General features: G+C 39.5%; 1 protein-coding gene across 16 annotated transcripts in view; it reads right to left on the bottom strand.

Annotated features, from left to right (window-relative positions):
- Positions 1–18,603, bottom strand: part of LOC138109326 (bifunctional heparan sulfate N-deacetylase/N-sulfotransferase 3) — a 260,842-nt gene that overhangs the window by 14,946 nt on the left and 227,293 nt on the right. For all 16 annotated transcript variants that reach the window (XR_011150408.1, XR_011150407.1, XM_069012538.1 and 13 more), the window contains 4 exons: positions 13,590–13,677; positions 12,874–13,028; positions 9,906–10,091; positions 7,279–7,407 (listed from right to left, as the gene is read on the bottom strand). Coding sequence is in view for 14 of the 16 variants with exons in the window: in XM_069012538.1 (XP_068868639.1) it covers positions 7,279–7,407; positions 9,906–10,091; positions 12,874–13,028; positions 13,590–13,677 (558 nt within the window). In the remaining 2 variants the exon portion in view is untranslated. The remainder of the gene's footprint in view (positions 1–7,278; positions 7,408–9,905; positions 10,092–12,873; positions 13,029–13,589; positions 13,678–18,603) is intronic.

Genomic DNA, 18,603 nt, shown 5'->3' with positions numbered 1-18,603 from the left:
ACCGTGTTAGTGAAGGGGAAAAATTATCAGAGTCCTAAGCTCCCATTTTAGTTGCATTTTTAAACTCAAATACTTTATGGTTAATTATTTACAACATAAAGATGATCAAATGCTGGTTGAAAACTTAAATGGCTGAGTCTTGGAAAGAAATCCATACTCAGTCAAGCATGACCTAATACATGACTTTACATTGTAGAAAAGGTCTCTTCTATATGGCATCATAAATATCACAGATGAGCTGAGAGGGATGGCAGATCACTCCCCACTTCCCTGTGCAGAAGGATGGGAACACACATCAATCCCCTTCCAGCTGCAGGTGCTGCCGCTTCACACCAGGAGAAAACATAATGATTATTTTTTCCCTTCCATACTGGGTTTATGATGCTTTGATTTGCTCTATCATACCACGTCCTGAGTCATTCAAACAAGTTCTAATTAAGAAGAATTATTCTTTCTCTGCAACTACTAGCATGCTATGCTTCTGAAGATTTATTCTCTTGCAACCACCAATCAGAAGCTATAAAAGGAATCCTGTGTGCCCATCTCCCAAGGCTAGACCTAGTAAATAACACTATTTGTTCAATAATCTTCCACCTCTGGGAAATGCTGTAAAATGCAAACAGAGCTTCATATATTTATTTCTCCTTCGAAAGGGAAGCAGTTGTGAACGGATTTATATTCACTCTAACAAGCGTTTTAACCTCCCTTTCAGATAAAAAGAGCTTATTTGATTTTATTATTTCCAGCACTCTTCTCAAATAATTTCTTTCAGGCATCTCAGCATTTTCTTTATTTCAGTGTAGAAGGATCACCCTTTTTCAGCTGTTCCTCATAAACAAACCATCATCCTGGTTGCACTTCAATGCACACTCTCCACAGGATTTAATATCCTTCACAAGGGAACTGAAATGGAATGCAGACAATTTTTAAAATGATGGTTTGGGACTAAATCCGGCCTCTGGGCAGCAGCTCCTTTCCTGCTCTCACACATTTTCGGATCAGAGCTGCAGAGGTGCTATCCTGTGCTCTGCCTTCTCCTTCCAGCTTCTCCTCAGCATCTCGTCCTTCCTCGTGGAAGGACAGAGGTCTAAGTTATGTTTGCTCTCCTTTCTCAGTCCTGATTTCACTTGGGATTCTGACTGGTACTGTAGAAATGTAGGGAAATGAGAACAAGCACTCAGGAGAAAGAGCTTTTCTCTTTTTGACTGCTCATTCTGTGCTGCATATTTCCTTACTACTACGTTTCCCAATTAGAGGCAATAGCTTCTAGGTCAACAAACTGGAGCTGAGACCGAGAAGGAGTTGCTGCTATTAAATCACGTCTCAGGAAAAGATGAACCAACATGATCTAATTTATGTATCAAGAACAGAGAGATGCTTGACAAACAACTCGAACAAAATGCAAACAAGTTACCTAACTTCTAGTGATGGATGTTAACTGGCTGCATATTTTAAAAAATACTGATCACTACAAAATCAAGATTATTAGGATGCTGCACTTATTGAAATGATACACCAAGGACGCTACTCAAACTCAGCTTCTGGATTCTTGGCAAAAGCTGCTGTTTCCTGACAAAACAGAGGTGCCTGCTTCCCAAAGGAATGATATTACCATTCCCAAGAGTGAGCAGCCCTTCTCTGGGCTCCTGACTTCTTCCCTCGGAGTCAAGGGGTCTCTCTTAAGCTGCCAGGATCAGACCCTAGAGCAGAGAGAAGACTCTTTTCAAAGGTCAGCTGTGGCAGCAAGGGAAGTGGAGGGAAGTCTGAGACTTGCAAGACACCGATGATCTTGAAGAGTTTAATTATTCTGGCATTTCAAATCTAGAACTAGAAGAGTTGGTGTAAGAAAAAATTGGTAATAAACACTTATTACATACTGGGCACTTATTTTTTCACCATATATAGATCTATTGCAGGCAATTCCAACTCGAATAAATACCTACTAACAAAGCAGACATCAAGGTACTTTAGTCACAGCCACTATGTCACCCTCCCATCTGTGCAACAACATTAAAAGGCAGCATTGAGGCCTCCCAACTCAATGAAGTTACACACAACCCTTCAAAATGAAGTTAAATGATGATTGACAATTAATTCTGTGCTCTCAGCTAGACATTAGAAGCAGATGCTTTACCAATTTGGAATATTGCTGGTGTTTTAGCTACTGAGCACATGTTTACAGGCCATGAGAGTACATTCAACTCTCAGAACACTTATATTCCAATTCATTTGGCAATGTGCACACTCCATTTGCAGTTCTGCTATTGTTTGCAAGTTACTCAGAACAGTTTTGTTCCAGGTACTGAGACTCAGTAACAGCAGGTTTTGCTCCATTAGACCACCAAAGTGACAGAATAACAAATCAGAGCACAGTCTATATTGAAAATGTATTTTAAATAGCTGAAGGACAGTCCTTTCAGACCCGGATGCTTGCAGAAAAGCTGTGTTCAATTCCACCAGAGAGATTCCAGATTGCAACTCCCTTTTTAGCCCCCCTGCTGCTTTCACAGCTACCATGGACCTGTCCACTCGCAGACTGCCAACGAGTGGAATTCCATTTGTATAGTGGTGGTCCATAAATATGATGGAGCCAGGGAAGAGTTACAAGCTCAAACAAATTATGTACTTGGTGTAGTTCTGAACTGTTGATCTGACAGTCAGGAGCCCCAAGTTTATCTTCAGCTGCTGCTCATTCCCCTTGTGACTCAGTAGTGGTGGTACTGTCCAAAAGACTCGGTTCACTCTAAACCACTGGCACAAAGCCTTCCATTCAAGAATTTTAAGGATCACAGAAGAGTAAAATTTTCTTATTGCCACAGTTTCAATGCATTTCCTGCCCACTGTTACAAGGACTCAGCTCTAAAGAGACAGCTATTCCTGTCTGCTCCACAGCCTTTCCACACTGCCTGCTCATTTAGAAATTTTTTTGGTATTTTTTTCTATTCCACCCACAAAATACCAGACTCTGTCTGGCTTTTATGGGTGGGTTTTGAAGAACAGATAGAAGGCAAAGAATACTTGTGTTCTGCAGTCAGCCAAAATGCTTGGCAAGACTGATTTCCCTCCCTGCCCCAACTGATGGCAACTATTGCTGGAGTTAAGGGCATGAGAGGACAGGGAAGAGATGAAACTTATGCCTTTCTCACCCATGAAGTGGGACAAGCCTGTCAAACAGAACCATCTTTCCTGCTTCTCACAGTCAGTACAGTTAAATATGAAGTTGTGCCAAGCAAGATGGACAGAAAGGGAAGATCTGAGTCTGAACGCCTTTGGTTTTCTATTTTCTTCTGTAGTGCCAGTTCAGGGTCACATTAAGATACAGCAGGTTCTGCTGATGTGCATGCAAATCCTCTCATTTTCAGTGCTAAAGGAGATAATTTCTCCCTTGCTGCAAGTCAATTAGCTTAATAACAGCTCTACTCACTGCAACTGGGGAGAGGTAAAAATTAGAAGAAAATAATACTTAGAACTGAACGCACACAAAGATTACAATTATTTTAAGATCAATCAGACAAAGTGCCTAAGGCATTAACAGCCTTTCCTCTTCATCAGCACTGCTGTAACCATGTCAAGAGCACACAGCTGGCTACACATTAGTTTCATTGTTGGGCTGTCAACCATTTGAAGGCTTTCACCAAATTACTCTCCACAGGGCATTTTCCCTTTTCTTTCCATCTCTAGACACACAGCACTTTGCAAGGAAGTGCATGTAAATTCACGTCATCCAATTACTGTATTCTGTTTGTTTTTCTTAGGGGCAGAAAAGTTATAGAAAAATTTCATGAACTCTTGGTTACCCTTAAACATTCATCTCGTAGGATAGAAAAGCTCCAGATCTGTATCTCCTACAGTTCAACAGATCTGAGAAGCAGTGATACAGTTGATGGCAGTGTCTGTACTGACCTCTTCATCATACATAGCTCAAAATGTAATGGCTCACTCCCTTCAAAAGACATATTTAGGAGATTGGTACAATTTTGTTCTAAGAAACACTGAACAGAAATTTGTTTTACTTATCCAAGAATTTCACTGGATATTGCAGAGAGTGATGAATCTGAAGTCACTGAAGATTCTAACAAGTTTATCAGGAAGAATACGTGCTAAAATGTTTTAAAGTCAGTATAGCGGTATGAAAAAACCAGTAACTATGTGAGACAATAAACCAGAGAAGGAGATGTGTCTGACTGGATAAGATATTCATCACTACACAGTTCTACAGTGCACGTTTTCCTTGTGGCTTTGCTCCGGTATTCTCTGGCTAAATCAGTGCAAGTCCCTCAACCTCCCTGTAAGTCAATTATTCAGCTGATAATCTGGGGGGAAATAATGCCAGTATACCAGTAATACAGGCTGCTGAAGCTTGCTTTTTCTTTTCCTGTGAAACGTTTTGTGCAAGATCCCGATATAGCACAATCTCGCCCGAGGGCCGCTGCAGTCAGCAAGATCTTTAACAGGACACAGACATACAAAATATTACTTGAAGAGTGGGTAATAGTGTTCTCTTAGTGCTTTGGCTCTTTTGCAGCTTGGTGGCACTTCAGAATTCGGGATGCTTTATGAACACGACAGCAATAATGGTCAGCATCACATCCCAGCCACCAGTGAGGGGGTACAAATGCAAACCACACGAGCGCACCCTGCCAGCTGTGAGATTTGCTACTCCAACAAGCCAACTGTTGGTGCCCAGTCACATAAACAGCCATCTCAGAGTTCCTGAGGCTTTGCATACCTGCAGGACATCTGCCTGCACAATGCCCTGGGAACAGGGCCATCATGCTGGTTCTCATGACAAAAACCCATAGATGCACACACGGTCCTGCGGGTTTTTGTGGTTTATCCTGCACACGGTGGTTGATGGAGCACACTGTAAAGAGGCAGAGCCTCTCTTACACCACTGCACAGCCAAACCACTGAGAAATGCTGGGCTTCATTCTTAGGAGCACTTATTTCAATGTAGGGTACTCAGTTTCTGAAGTCTCAGCCTGGTGACTTACACCTCAAAAGCTACATTCACTTCCAAATTAAATATAATGAAGAAATTTGTTAAAATTAACATTTAATCCACGCTCACATTTTCCAGGTTTGGAAACTAACTATTTATGTACTCATTACTGAGAACATTGTTTAGCTGACATTCTAATGATTCATGGGTAGTGTTTTTTCCTCTTAGTTTTGTACCAGTGAAAAACAATGTTTTGAGAATGCCTCATAATGGCATTTTTGCATCCTCTCAAAAGCTGGGTGTTTCACATAAAGAAATCCCAGCAATTTTAATGAAAACACAGGAAAGCTTACAAAATCCAAAATGCCACCCCATAATTAGACAGACTCCTAAAGCTACTTAAGTCTTCATTTTAATGTCTAAATTTTTGCCCAACTCTGATTTGCAAATTGTACCATAAATAAATGCAAGACCTAAAACCCACAAAGGTACAAACATTAATCTTTAAATTGATGACTTGCCAGGCTAATGCTTAGAACTTGAGAAACTTTATAGGCAGGTATTTAAAACAAAGATGCATCATCTTTTCAAAGGCACTCTTTAGAAGGAGTCTTAGGCAGATTTTGGCCTAATACTCATTTACAGTTGTATTTAGAAAAAACTGCATTTAACTTCTATTCTTTTAGCCTGCACTGTATTTGGGATATCATAATTTTCAGAAGTAGGTGATCACACAGTCTACATAGCAATGCACGAATCAAAGACCTAAGTGTAATGTATAAAAAGACACTACTAAACTCACGTTCCAGGATGTCAGGCAGGCATGATCAAACCTCCACAATGAGTATCAAAAATCATGAAAGTTTCACTGCTTATCTCGTCTTTCCCTCCATTCTCTTCAATCTTTTAATTTAAAAGGCTCATGCCCTAAGCACTCAAATTTTGCTGCTCCTTACTGGTGTAAAATAGATTTTGGCTGTTGTGGCTGTGCTTCAGTGTGGAATGTATTTTGTCCTGACTCAAAATATTGTTACTGTGCCTTCCACTAAGTCTAATCTGCTAAACTAGTAACTTCTAGTCAAAACCCACATATTGCCAAAGCACTGCTATGGTACCAATGCCCTCCCCACCCAAGGAATTTTCCAGGTCTCAGCTCTATTAACCTGGGGTTGGAACTAGATGGCCTTGAAGGTCCCTTCCACCCTAAACTATTCTATGATTGATTCTATGCTGTGCCTGGAACGATACACATCATCGAAGCTACGACTGTGACCACTGCCACCCTCGACAAGGAAAACCACACATGTGCTAAGGAACTGAAGTTTTTATTTCCTAATTCTGCTATGTGAACATGAAAAAGGGGAACAACACAAAGTAACTGCTCTCAAAGAGCCAAAACTATAGCCCAAAAGAATTTGAGGCTTGAAAAACAGACCTGAATATAAATTGCTGAAGTAGCTTTCAGAAATGGTTTTCCTTCAGACTGCATTAAATTACGGAAGATTAAAAAAGGGCACAAAATATTTAGGCTGTTATTCCAAAAGCTTTGAGTGGAAACACGTTTTGTTCCCTTTGGTGCTCCTGTGACTACATTTCTACAGAACAGCAGAATTTTATTTATATGTTTCATCTGGACCCCAAACAAAAACCTCATCTAAAAGCTTGTCTAAAAGGTCAGTTTTGAAACAAGTGACCTAATCCCATGCCATTTGGAAGTACTACACTGCTCTCTTCTGTCAGTGTTCTGTAGTTTCATGGCCTCACTTCTTGTTTATCTTGTTAAAGATAAATGAAAGGTTAAGCAGATGTCATTCATTTACTCAGATCTTTTCTTTGAACTGTGTGGTTCTTTTACTTGGATCTCTTCTTTGAAGCTGCTATGAGACAGCAAGTGAAATTTCTCAAAACTGATTGCAGCCCAAGCATTCCTTGCTTGCAGCCTTCTCACCTCAATAAGTGCTCCCAAACACTTTGCATCACAACTTTGGCAGAGCAGAGAAATGAACTTTACCTGAGATACTCACAGCAGTTCTTTACATTTGAATTCTTCTAAAAATTGAATCTCAGGGGTCTGATTTCATGCAAAAAGTAAAGAACAAGACAGGCTAGCACTGCTGCATTACTAACAAAACAGTTGTCAAAAATGGGTGGAGACTGCTTTGTACAACTAACAGAACATATATAATATTAGATCTTAATTTAATTAATTGAAAAAGCAAAAGAACTCACTGTGCCTAACCACTACTGTTGGGGAGACCCAGCTGATCAGCCCTGGAACATTCAGTAATTTTCTTTAACTAATTTTTAGAAACATTTCAAAATTCCACTGTACTTACTGGATTGAGAACCACAGTGAAGAACAGCTCTCCTCCTTGAATACTTTTGTCTAATTCCTTTGGACCTCCGGGATACTCTTTATAGAAAATGGTGTGGGTGAACAAGCCACAAGTTTGCCTAGGAAGCACCTGCATTTATGAAAAAAAAAAGAAAAAATTCAAGAGTTTATACTTCTAATGAGATAATAAAAGTCAGAGAAATAACATGTAACTGGTAACTGCTGGGTATATTGGGCATCTCAACTTTGGTAGGAATCAGTAATGATCTAGATGAATTATTATCCCTAAAATCATAACATCCAAAAATTCATCACATTTTGTTTGAAATTGGAGACTGATCTCTATCACCAAATTACAATTCCAGGGCTTCCTCAAACTCATTCTGTCCGTAACACCTCATCCTAAAACCAAGCATTTGAAGTCTAAAGTTTTAAAATAATGTGAAAGATAATCTAAAATATTATCAGTCTGTATCATATCAATCAGTTCCACTTTCATCTGAATGGTTTTGTTGTAAATTTAAACTGTAATTGGAAAGGAAAGTTTTTTGTTGTGGTGTTTTTTTTTTTTTTTTTTTGGCTTAGGCATCACCACCAATAATAATTCTACACTGACACATAGGGAATTTTGCCAATAATTCTCACCTTATATAAAAGATTAACTCATTCAGCTGTGGTTTTGTAGGACCAGTTGAAATACAAAGTAGTCCGAGCAAAATTAATTTAAAAAACATTCCAAGAACAAATCTTTTGAATATGAAGAACTAAAAAATGTTTTTCATCAGAAGTGCAAAATATTTTCTATTGAATTCAGAAAGTAATTTGCTGGAGAGTATTTCAGTTACATCTGTTCCTTATGGAAAATCAAGAGCTGAGTACAGATGTTCATGTAAAATGCTTAACTGGGATTGTTATGATAGATTAACTTTTAAAGCACACAAATGCCTACTTTAACACAGGCTGTGGCTTTGTAGATACTCTTTATTTCTTGCAGTTTCATTTCTCAACTTTTTTTTTGTGATGTAGAGAATACTGTGATCACAGACTGTAAATTCAGTGTTGTCAGAAAACGTATGGAATTTGTACCTCTGCTATAAACTTGCCTAAGTTTTTAAAAAACCTTTGGATTTCATTGAGGAAATAGGAGAACAATTCTCCAGAGAGGCAGGGAATGAGGCTGTACTGGATTGGAGATGCTCTGACAAACCTTACACAACAATGTTCTTACTGAGTGTGTTCATTACCGTTAGCCTGAAGATGTAAAATATTGATGCATTTGCCCTGGAGAACTGAAAGCTCAACACTCTCCAAACAGGTGGTTTTATATGACTGGTTTTGGAAACAGATTTTTGGCTGCAGTGTCCTTGTGTTAAGTCTCATTATGTGTCTTCAAATGGTGTGTTTTTACAAATATTTATGGAAGAGATTTTTGGAGATTCTGAGTCAATCCATCTTCCCCAAATCATCTTTGTGCTCCCTGAGCACATCCACAAACCCATTATTTCACACGCAGCGATTGCTTTGAGGAGAACAAACTGTAGTTCAACCCTGTGTGGTGTCAATTTTGTTCCTGGATTTCTGGAGATCATTTCCATTTGCTTCACCCAAAAATAGACCAAAACTTTAAAATATTACTACTTAGCTTAAAAAAGTGGTATCCGTGGCAACCTGAGAACAATACCAGAATTCTGTTCTAAGTGGCAGTGTTGTGCCAAGGCACTTGACCTCCCAGAAGTGCCTGCTGCAGCCAGAGGTACAACACAAGGCCCCATTCACTGCTCTCCCACACGCTCCAAAAGACAGTTACTTGGGAACATGCCACCAAATATTTTGGAAAGCTGTTTTGAAACACTTCTGAGATAATAATGACGAGATGTGAATCCAAAATAGCCTCCGCCCCAGTGCCCAGATGGCAGCAGCACAACGCCTTCCGTGTCAGCTGTGTACAAGCCCTTCCTTTGGCAAACGTGGCTGCCAGCGACAGCGCTGTGAGTTGTGGCATTCAGAAACACAGTGGGATTTGAGAGCACTTTGGTAGCCTGGAGGTGGTGTGGAGGGGTGTCTTCCTTCCCTGTAGCTCCTGAGGCTCTGCCTGCACCCAGGCTGACGGCTCTGGGTTAAACCAGGCTGCAAAGCCCAGCTTGCATTTGTGTACGGCAGGAAGCCAAACAAGGGCAGCCATGCACAGCTCTTAGGGAAGACAAAAATTATGTACCCACCAAGATCCAGATTCTGAGATGGCATAACCTGGCAATACTGTTTTGCAGCTAATGGTACCATGCAAATTTAAAACCTGATAGAAATCTAACCCAGCATATTGTGTTAAATGATGCAAAATTGACTTTTTCCTTGAGCTCCCTGAACCAGCATTAACCATAGGACGAGAACAGCTAACAGCCTGTTAACTGCTGACAGCAGGGTGCCTGAACACCACCTTCATCAGCAGAAACATCACCAGCAACAGACTGATTTTAATTAACAAGACACTGTCAAATATATCTTGCTACTTATGAATAGCAATACGTGCTTCTCACAATGTGAACTTTCAGGATACCCTGCCATTCCACTTAAAAATAAATTGTTCCTGAAATGGTAGAGTACAAAATGAACATCAGCAATACAACTTACCATGATGTTTTTGTGGATGAAGCCTCGTCTATACCTTGCGGGTTTCAGATGTGGGTATTCTTCCGTGCTGGTAACTCTGATGTTCCAGACCCTTTTCCAGGCATCATAAAGTTGAACGTGTACTGGATAGACTCCAGAGTGGTGTGGAGCCACTGCATAGCCCAAGTCAGTTGGAATACCATGTTCCTAAAACATGACAGAACAATGGCTGCCCTCAAAAATTTAAGAAACCTGATGTTTTGGCATTTCTCAAATGCTGTTTTTGTGAAAGACCAAGAACAGGAGATGAAAATAACAGTAATATCAAAATCTGTTGATCTGGAAGGAGATGGAAGGCAGCATTGCGAAGGTGGAACACAGGATTTTAAGACAAAAGCCTTTTTACTAAATATTTTTATGAGTACGCAGGGAAGAAGGATATAAATGTATTTTACACTTGTTTCTTCAATCTACATTAAACAGAAAGTTGCACTCTTCTGAGTTCTTGCAAGGAATTTGCTCACAAACTCCAATTTCAGAGACAAAATCACTGGCACATACTCAACACGACATGTACCGTTTGGCAGCTACAACTACAAAACTGCAATTTCCACTACATGTCCCTTCACAATTACTTGGATAAGGAGCTGAATTTCAGAGACACTGCATTTCCCCTCTAGTCCATTCAAAACACAAATCCATTTTCAAAAGCCAGCTTAACTATTTTAGTGTCATGTTAAAAACGGAGGAAAGATAAGCACTTATAACAGTCTACAGGCAAATGTTGTAGAGTAAACCCTTCTGTAGCACATTTCCTGTTTTTGAAGACTCCTGCTGTTTATCCTGTGTACATACTCACCTTGCTGCTATTACATTCTCTTCACATCCAACGCATTTTCCTTCAGGTTACTTTTCAAAGGAACAGTATAGAGCAGATATTCCTGGATAGTCTGATTAGCAGAATGCACAGTCCAGAAGATATCGTTTTGCCACAGCACTGCCTTTGAATTCTGTCTTAGAGCTTTTCATACTGAATTGACAAGGTCATCTTCACGGTATTTCCTAATCATCCTGTGCGTGCAAAGCACGGGCTGATACCCAGACCTCTTCCTTTGAACGAGCTAGTTACTAAGGAACATGAAAATCTCTAGAAGAATGGGGGGGTTATGTTAGCAAAACCATGTATTTTGTGTAACAGCCATGCCTGTGCTCAATCACAGTGGGTAACCCTGACTTCTCCATGTTTAAAAGAATGGTGAAATTCTTGTGTCCCTTTAGGAATTTATGGCACACATAAAGGGCACCATGTGTAATCTGCCAAACAGGAATGGGTAACAGCTGCCCTCCTGGTCGTACTGCATGAGGAGATAAGGAGTGGATATGCCATCAGTTACACAGCTTTACACGATTTAATTCCATCATAGATAATTCAATTCCTTGTCCTTTTATCTTTCCTATTTCCCTTAAGCATGCATAAACATCAGAAAGGAAAATCTTCACAGAACATGTAAGAAATTGCATTCTCTAACGTCCCACTGAATCTCCTTCATTTATCTATAAACAAAATTCTAATTTTTACGGTTTTCTCCCTCAAGTTTCACAATAGGCAGTAATAAATATGTAATCTCAATCTTTCACTCTAATAAGGGGCCTGTCATCTTCAATGAAGTAGTGTCTCCATTATTCCTTACTGACTGTAATTCCTCAGTTGAGCACCTCCCACACAATACACACATTCAGTGGATAATGCACGAGGCATCAGCAGTTTTGGCCTCTTTCAAAAAAGTGGATACTTCTCTCTGCTATTAATTTGAATGCTCTGAGCAAATGAAACATACTGAGTAGCTTCATGTCTGTATGTCGAAACAAGAAAAAAAAATTAATAGAAGGTATCTGTAAGCATTAAGAACATTGAAGTAATCAAGAAAACGGCAATTGCTGAAGTTACATAAACCAGGGTTGAATATGCATTATCCTCAAAACACACTTCAACAATTATATCCTGCAGACTAATCCCAGAGGATGTCATAGGCCACACCAGAACTATAAGGACCCATTTGATTTCCAGTGGAGCTTGCATCAGTACACAGAATCATATTCAAAGTGCAATTCTGGACACAGGACTTTTAAATTTTCAGGAATCTAACTTCTACTGTAATGCTTTCTTGAAAGGAAACATTAAAGTAGAGCTGTCCTGCACTCAGTACAACAATTTACAGCAAACCTGGTGAACTCTTTGTTTGAAAGAAAGCATGTCTCCCACTTAAAAGCCAGGTTTTCAAATACAAACTTTAACTGGCTGATAGTCAGGTCTATCCTGTGCTCCTACACTCACTGACACAGGACTATTAAGTGCACTGTTTGTTGTTCTGGTATTTCAAATCCCCCTGCTCCTTCTAGGAACAAAGTCATCACCTGCCAGCTAAAGAGCAACCAGTGTATTTTGAAAAGAAGAAGTAAAACTAGGCTTTTGGAAGAGCAGATGTAGTTCAGCAAACAAGTTATGTTTGCTGAGATATTTTGATACAATGCATATTTAGGTCTTAACACTAGACCCCCTCTTCAGACAAATAACATGTTTTACGTATGGCAATTTTGCTTTGGTTTACTGAATGAAATTAACTATGATGGGTTTCTCAAATATCCTCAGACCTAAAACTTGTTTGCAATTTTTCTTATATTCTCTCTGAAACATTTTGATTCAGAGCTTTGCTGTGAATAAATGATTAGTAAAGGCAATACTTTTCAAAACAAGTTTACATAAAGATCCAAAGGGAATATATAAGATGTTACTGGATATCACTGCAGAAATGCATCTTTGAAAATGGCACACTTACCTAACCCTAACAGGCAGTGGTTTCACAAAGTCATTTGATACCTTTCAATGGAGTAATTATTCTTTCAGAAACTTGATTTTTTTTTCCTAATCTAAACAGAATAATGGTTTCTGAGTACCTAAATTAAATGAAAATGCAAAAATATAACTCACTAAGGCAAATTTTTTGTTGAGGATCATCTGCTCCACCAGCGAGGACTCATTGTGGAAGAGGTGTGGCTGCATGTGACTCCACATGTGGGGAAACCACCAGAACTCATCCACAGATCTCAGCAGCAGGTCATCGCCCTCATCCTCCTCCTCAGTCCCTGCAGAGGGAAGAAAAAGAAAAAAAAAATATTCCAGAAGTAAAGTCTCTACTTTTATTATATTTTCACAAATGTTGGAAAACCTAAGAATGATATTAACATAATAAATCGTGACCACTTAAAATACTGCCTGCTGAGGCACTGGTGACAAAATGGGACAGTCAGGACCACTTTGCCAGCCCACATCCTATTTAATACCCTCTCTTTTATCTCTCCCTACTTCTACAGTGGTTTAAGTAAAAAATTACCTTAAGGGATAATATATATCGCTATATTTCTACAGTAGACATGAAACAATCACAAGGATGAGCTGTGGTAGCTCAACAGATCCCTCAGTGAAATCAATACAAAATTTTATGTGATTGGTGGAATTTACCATTCAAAAACAGATTGAAAGGAACTAAATTTTAATAAAAGGGGGGAGGCATTTAATCTGCTCCACACCAGCAACCAATGCAGGAGCACAGCATACTAAGGCCCTTAGACTCTGTAATTCCTACTTGTCCTCACACTATACACAACACCATCAAAATCGAAGTGATTTTAGCATTTCTTTCTTACCTGTGTGGTAAAATTTCCCTGAAAATCCCAGGTTGAAAGTAAAATTTGTAATTTGGGCTCTCAAAAGATTCTGAGTGTCAAGCAGGGCCTGAAAAAGAAACAACCCACCATATAAACACACCTGTAGAAAACACAACCTGACACAGAAATTTAATATAAAAATATAAATATTTTTATAGTTATGTGTCTTTTAAATTGGTTTTGCTGTTTAAAAACAGCTCTTTATGTAAGACAGAGCAGTACAGATATTTTTATTAGCATACAAAGATTAAAGACTGCATGAAAACTCCATAATTTTCCTCATGATGATGACCAGCTATCAAATACTGGGTTACTCCCTGAATCATGAGATAGGAAAACAAAGGCACACACAGAGAAAAGACCTCCCATTGGCCACTCAGTAAACCTGGGCCACAGCCAGGAATGAATTTCAGATCTCTTGTGCCCCCCAGCACTGCTCCATTCACAAGGGTGAAGAGCAACTGCTAGAATTACATTTCTGTACATCAGCTCAAGTACATCCAAAGCAATTCAGTCATGTTTCAAAATCATGGGCACTGCAAAAAGAAAAATCTAGACAGACAGCAAGGAGTTAAATCAATCCTATTCCACATCAAAGAACCAGATCCCAGATTCCCCCAAATTCTGACTCATTTCTCACATAGTGAGCATACTGACTGTCAGCATCTGTGTACTTGCACTAAAGTAATACAAACAAAAAAACCAGCATGGAGGAAGAAGGGGGAAAGCATTATTCATCAGGTACAGCTTCACTCTTTGGTTTCAATATGCTCTTCATGATTTGTTACTCCTAAGACTGATATATTACATTCAGGAGTTATCTCCCAGACTCCTACACCCTGCTTTTCTCTCGTTCGGTTTTTCAGGTGTAACATAGAAACCCAGCTTTCCAAACTTTGCAAAGCAAGAACAAAACAGACAAGCAAAGGTCATCAAAAAGTTTTCCAAGTCAACATACAGTATAGCACAATGATTGTAATAAAGTGGTTGAAAGCATTACTACTGTCAGAGAAGAGTAACTGGGTTATGAAGGCGGAATGTATTTTAAAAGCACAAAAAAGATCAAAATGACTGGATATTTTCAAAGGTTGAAAGGTCTAGCAGGCTCCCTACTCTTGAAACGCAATGACAACTTGGTGCCTTGAAAAATATGAGCCAGTAATTTTAATTAGTTCCCCTGGATGTTTTCATTATATAAGTAATTTGCCTCCAATTATATGCCAATGACAACAAAATTCTAGGAAGCCAAGCCCAGTTTAGGTATCAGGCAGAGGACACTCAACTTACAAGTCCTTAAAATATGCCCCATTTTACAGATTGAGGCAATATCCACCTTATTAGAGCACACAAGCTCTTCTTCAGGTCTTTCCCAGGGCTCACCTGGTAAAGATCATCTTCTTTCACTGCAAAGCCTGAAAACTGTCCTGTGAACAAGAGACATTCTAAAGGAATGAGCAAAATGAAGCACAGAATGGAGATAATTGAAAACAAGCTCCAGACTTATGAAGTGGAATATTAAGTGAAAAATCTTGCAATGCTTTAACGAGGGCTTTTGCATAGGCTGAAAGTGCAAAGATCTCTGAGGAGGCTTCTTATTCTAATGAAAAGCAGCAAATCTGCACAGGATTTATATGAAAACCAACCATGAGCTGCTCAGAACCTATTCACTGAAATGGTTTTATCTCTGCATGGTTAAAAAGGTAGGAGGCAAATAATGCAGCTATTCCCTTCTCGTGCTAAGGGCACACATTGTCGAGGGGAGGGGATCCTGAGCACAGCCTGACAGTGAGGGGGCACGAAGGGCTGCTCACTTCTTTCCCTCCACATGAAGAGCTGTGAGCATTTTTTGAGGTGAAGGTTTTATCCTGTACCTTTCTAACACCTTCCTAGCTTTTCATCTCCAGTCTGGTCTCAGCAGGATGGAAAAACCAGAATGGCACACAGGCTTTTAAGAGGGAGGAGGGAGAAGGGTGGCAAGAGGCCCGTACATTTCTGTAACAATGCAACACAGAGTTTACTTCTTCCCTGGGAATTAATTTTACCAGTGTGGTTCCCACCTTCTCGCATTGTGTTGGGAATGTATCAGCTAATTCCAAGCATGTACCTGCTCTGCCTGCGAAGAGGGAGGCCACAGACCTGCTGTGAACCACTTTGGGTACAGACAAGACGAGCTAACATTTGAGTTGTCGTGCCTATGATTATTTTCTGGGCGACTTGACATTTTACTCATATTTCAGGTTCTAAAAACAAAATGTTAAAACTCATGAAAAATATATAGTAGCAGATGGCAGGGCCTATTACTGTGAGTTTCCATCAGAAAGACAGAAAGAGAGAAAAGTAGGGGGATGAAAAGCCTGAAATTTCATTTCTACATGCTGTTTTGTAAGCTGAGGGTAAACTGCTGGTATTTTCTACATATTTTATGATTGTTTATGGACAGCCCCTCTGGGTATCTGTATGAGATGTTACATAAATACACCAGTACTGAAGACTGTATTTTAAAACCATTTAGTCAAGTCTTCATATGCTTACGTTATACATGTTACATTTCTGCTGGTACTATAAGGAAAACAAATCATTGGCTGCATAATCCCTAACATGTACATAGCTCCAACGGAGTACTTTCTTTTGAACTTTTCCTAAGCTCACAGACCAGTTTAGGAAACTCCTAGTGCCAGAAATCAAATGTGAGTATTCCATACATGATGAAAGACCCCTTTCTTCACTAACAGTAAAAATAAAAATCTCAGAAAAAGGCCGTGTTACAATCCAAGGAATAGACAGAAGTTATCCCGACAGCAAAAGAACAGATTTTCTCCTCTCACAAACAGGACACAGGCATGGACAGATGACATGGGCTGTCAAAAGCTTTTGTTCAAGTAAATCAGCTGAAAAGGCAAGGATAAAACTCCTATCTTCAAACCTGCTTCCCACTTCCATAGCCAGGAAGCCATCCTGCCTTCTGCCCTCAAATATCCCAACATGATTTCACTTCAGAGTCTGGCATAGAGAAGCTACAAGTGTCAGCCTTTCTTCAGCAAACAGACAGTTGTAGTTTCTTCAGCATCAACAAAACTATTCAGACCCAAATGCCTTGACTGATCAAAGGAATAAATCAAGATTGCCTTGCTGAACTCCAGTTCACCAAAGAGGAACGACGCCTTCTTTGTGCAGTCACACCAACGTATTTATGACTATTTTCCTGCTCAAAAGCTGCTAAAGAACTGAGGCACTTGAAAAGAGAAATTGTTCAACTTGCTGTTAATTCTACTTGTAATTACGTACATTTCAACTAAATTGGCAAGCAGACAGACAGAGCCTCACAGTGCTGCAGCATTAACATCTTACACTTCACATCAGTACCGGCTTTCATGTCAGCAACAAAAGCAAGGGCAGCTTCGTCATTTTCCAAAAAGCCTTTCTCCTCCTCCTCCTATTTTTGGGAAGCAGCACTCATCTCTCAACTCTTGCTTGCTGAACTATTTTACTGTCTGACAACACTATCAAAGGAGCCATTAAATTAGGAATTATTTTGCTTTTGAGGAAAATCTCTAATGTTGTGTTGGCTCTTCAATAAAGGCAAGGACCTTCTGAAAAGGAAGGACAAATTAATAGAAAGTGAAGTGTGAAAGCACCCAAATTAAGCACAGCAAGCCCCTCCATGGGAGCTCTTATGCAGAAGCAATTTTGATTTTTCCATATTGTATTTCCTCTTTTGTCCAACCCCTGCAAGAGAGGGAAGAAACAGAACTAGAGCCATTTCAACTTCTGAGCGGAGTTCTTGCTGTAGAGAGGTTTAATGAGCTGGAACTGATGTGATGTCCTTTTACTCTGCACTTTTTGGGACATCACTTTGCCTTTCCATGCTCTGGGAGTGCTGCATCAGAAGCTGCTGTGCAGGTACACACTGACCACCTGCCTCCCTCAACCTCCTCCTCCTGCAGAACTGGGGGTCTTGGGAAGCAGCATGACAAGCAGGAAGAGAAGACAGCCTCAGTGAAGGGCCAGCCCAAGTGTCTGGGAATCAGTATTTTATTGGGCTGTTTTGCTTCTGAGGAAAAATGATTCCTTCATGATAAATTATGTATTTTAGAACATCATTAAAATGCAAAGCCTACTCTTTCTGGATTTCTACGATTAGCAATTTGACACCCATTACCCATGACACCCATAAACATTTAATCTACACAGGAGAAAGAATAATTGCTTTGGATATAGGGGTGTACCTGAAAAAAACATTTTGTCTATCCTTCAGACAAAGGACAAGAAAGCTTAATTTGTCTTTATGCACTCTCTTAGCAGAGCTGACACAGAGAGGGCAAGAGAAAAAACAAAGAAAACCTTCAGCTTTTTCTGCAAAGTGTTTTGCTGGCGAAGAACAGGCAACCCAATTTTCCGTCAAAGCGTCAATAAAGTATCAGGCCAAAGCCCAGTTATGTGCTCCTTAAGTTTTTCAGTGTCCAATAGAAGAAAAACGTTCAGGAGCCACAACTTCATCTTATGTTGTCCAAACTAGGTATCTAAATCTGAGGTCCAGTAAAGAATCCTAAAAATATAAAGAGTCACTTCAGAAAACGTTGCTCAAATGATTTCAATCAAAAGTTTTTTCATCAGGACATACTGTTTTAAATGTCACTGGGTGTTCCTTTAGAGTTGTTTTTTTTATCACATACAATAATGATCTTGATGATGGTGCAATTACATGTTTTCAAGTAATTAGGCTCTTTCATCTAAGTAAATCATTTGTACACCCAAGAGATTTAAGAAATATTTCTAACTTCCTTCACCAACTTCTCACTTCTTGGAGGCTGAGGTAGCAGCTAATGAGAATTGAGCTAATTATGGCAAGGTAACATGAAGGCTATAAATACTTGGTGCCAATAGTACTTAATAAAGCAAAGCAATTAGCATGCTGTTTTCATGATTCTGTCTGAAAGTCTGCATTATTAGCTCTTAATTAAACTGTACTTAGATGAAAGAGGTTACTATTACT

The sequence above is a fragment of the Aphelocoma coerulescens genome, chromosome 4, assembly GCF_041296385.1.
Source record: "Aphelocoma coerulescens isolate FSJ_1873_10779 chromosome 4, UR_Acoe_1.0, whole genome shotgun sequence".
Classification (NCBI taxonomy): Eukaryota; Metazoa; Chordata; class Aves; order Passeriformes; family Corvidae; genus Aphelocoma; species Aphelocoma coerulescens.
Note: the sequence above shows the minus strand (reverse complement) of the source record. Positions and strands in the feature narration are given on the sequence as shown.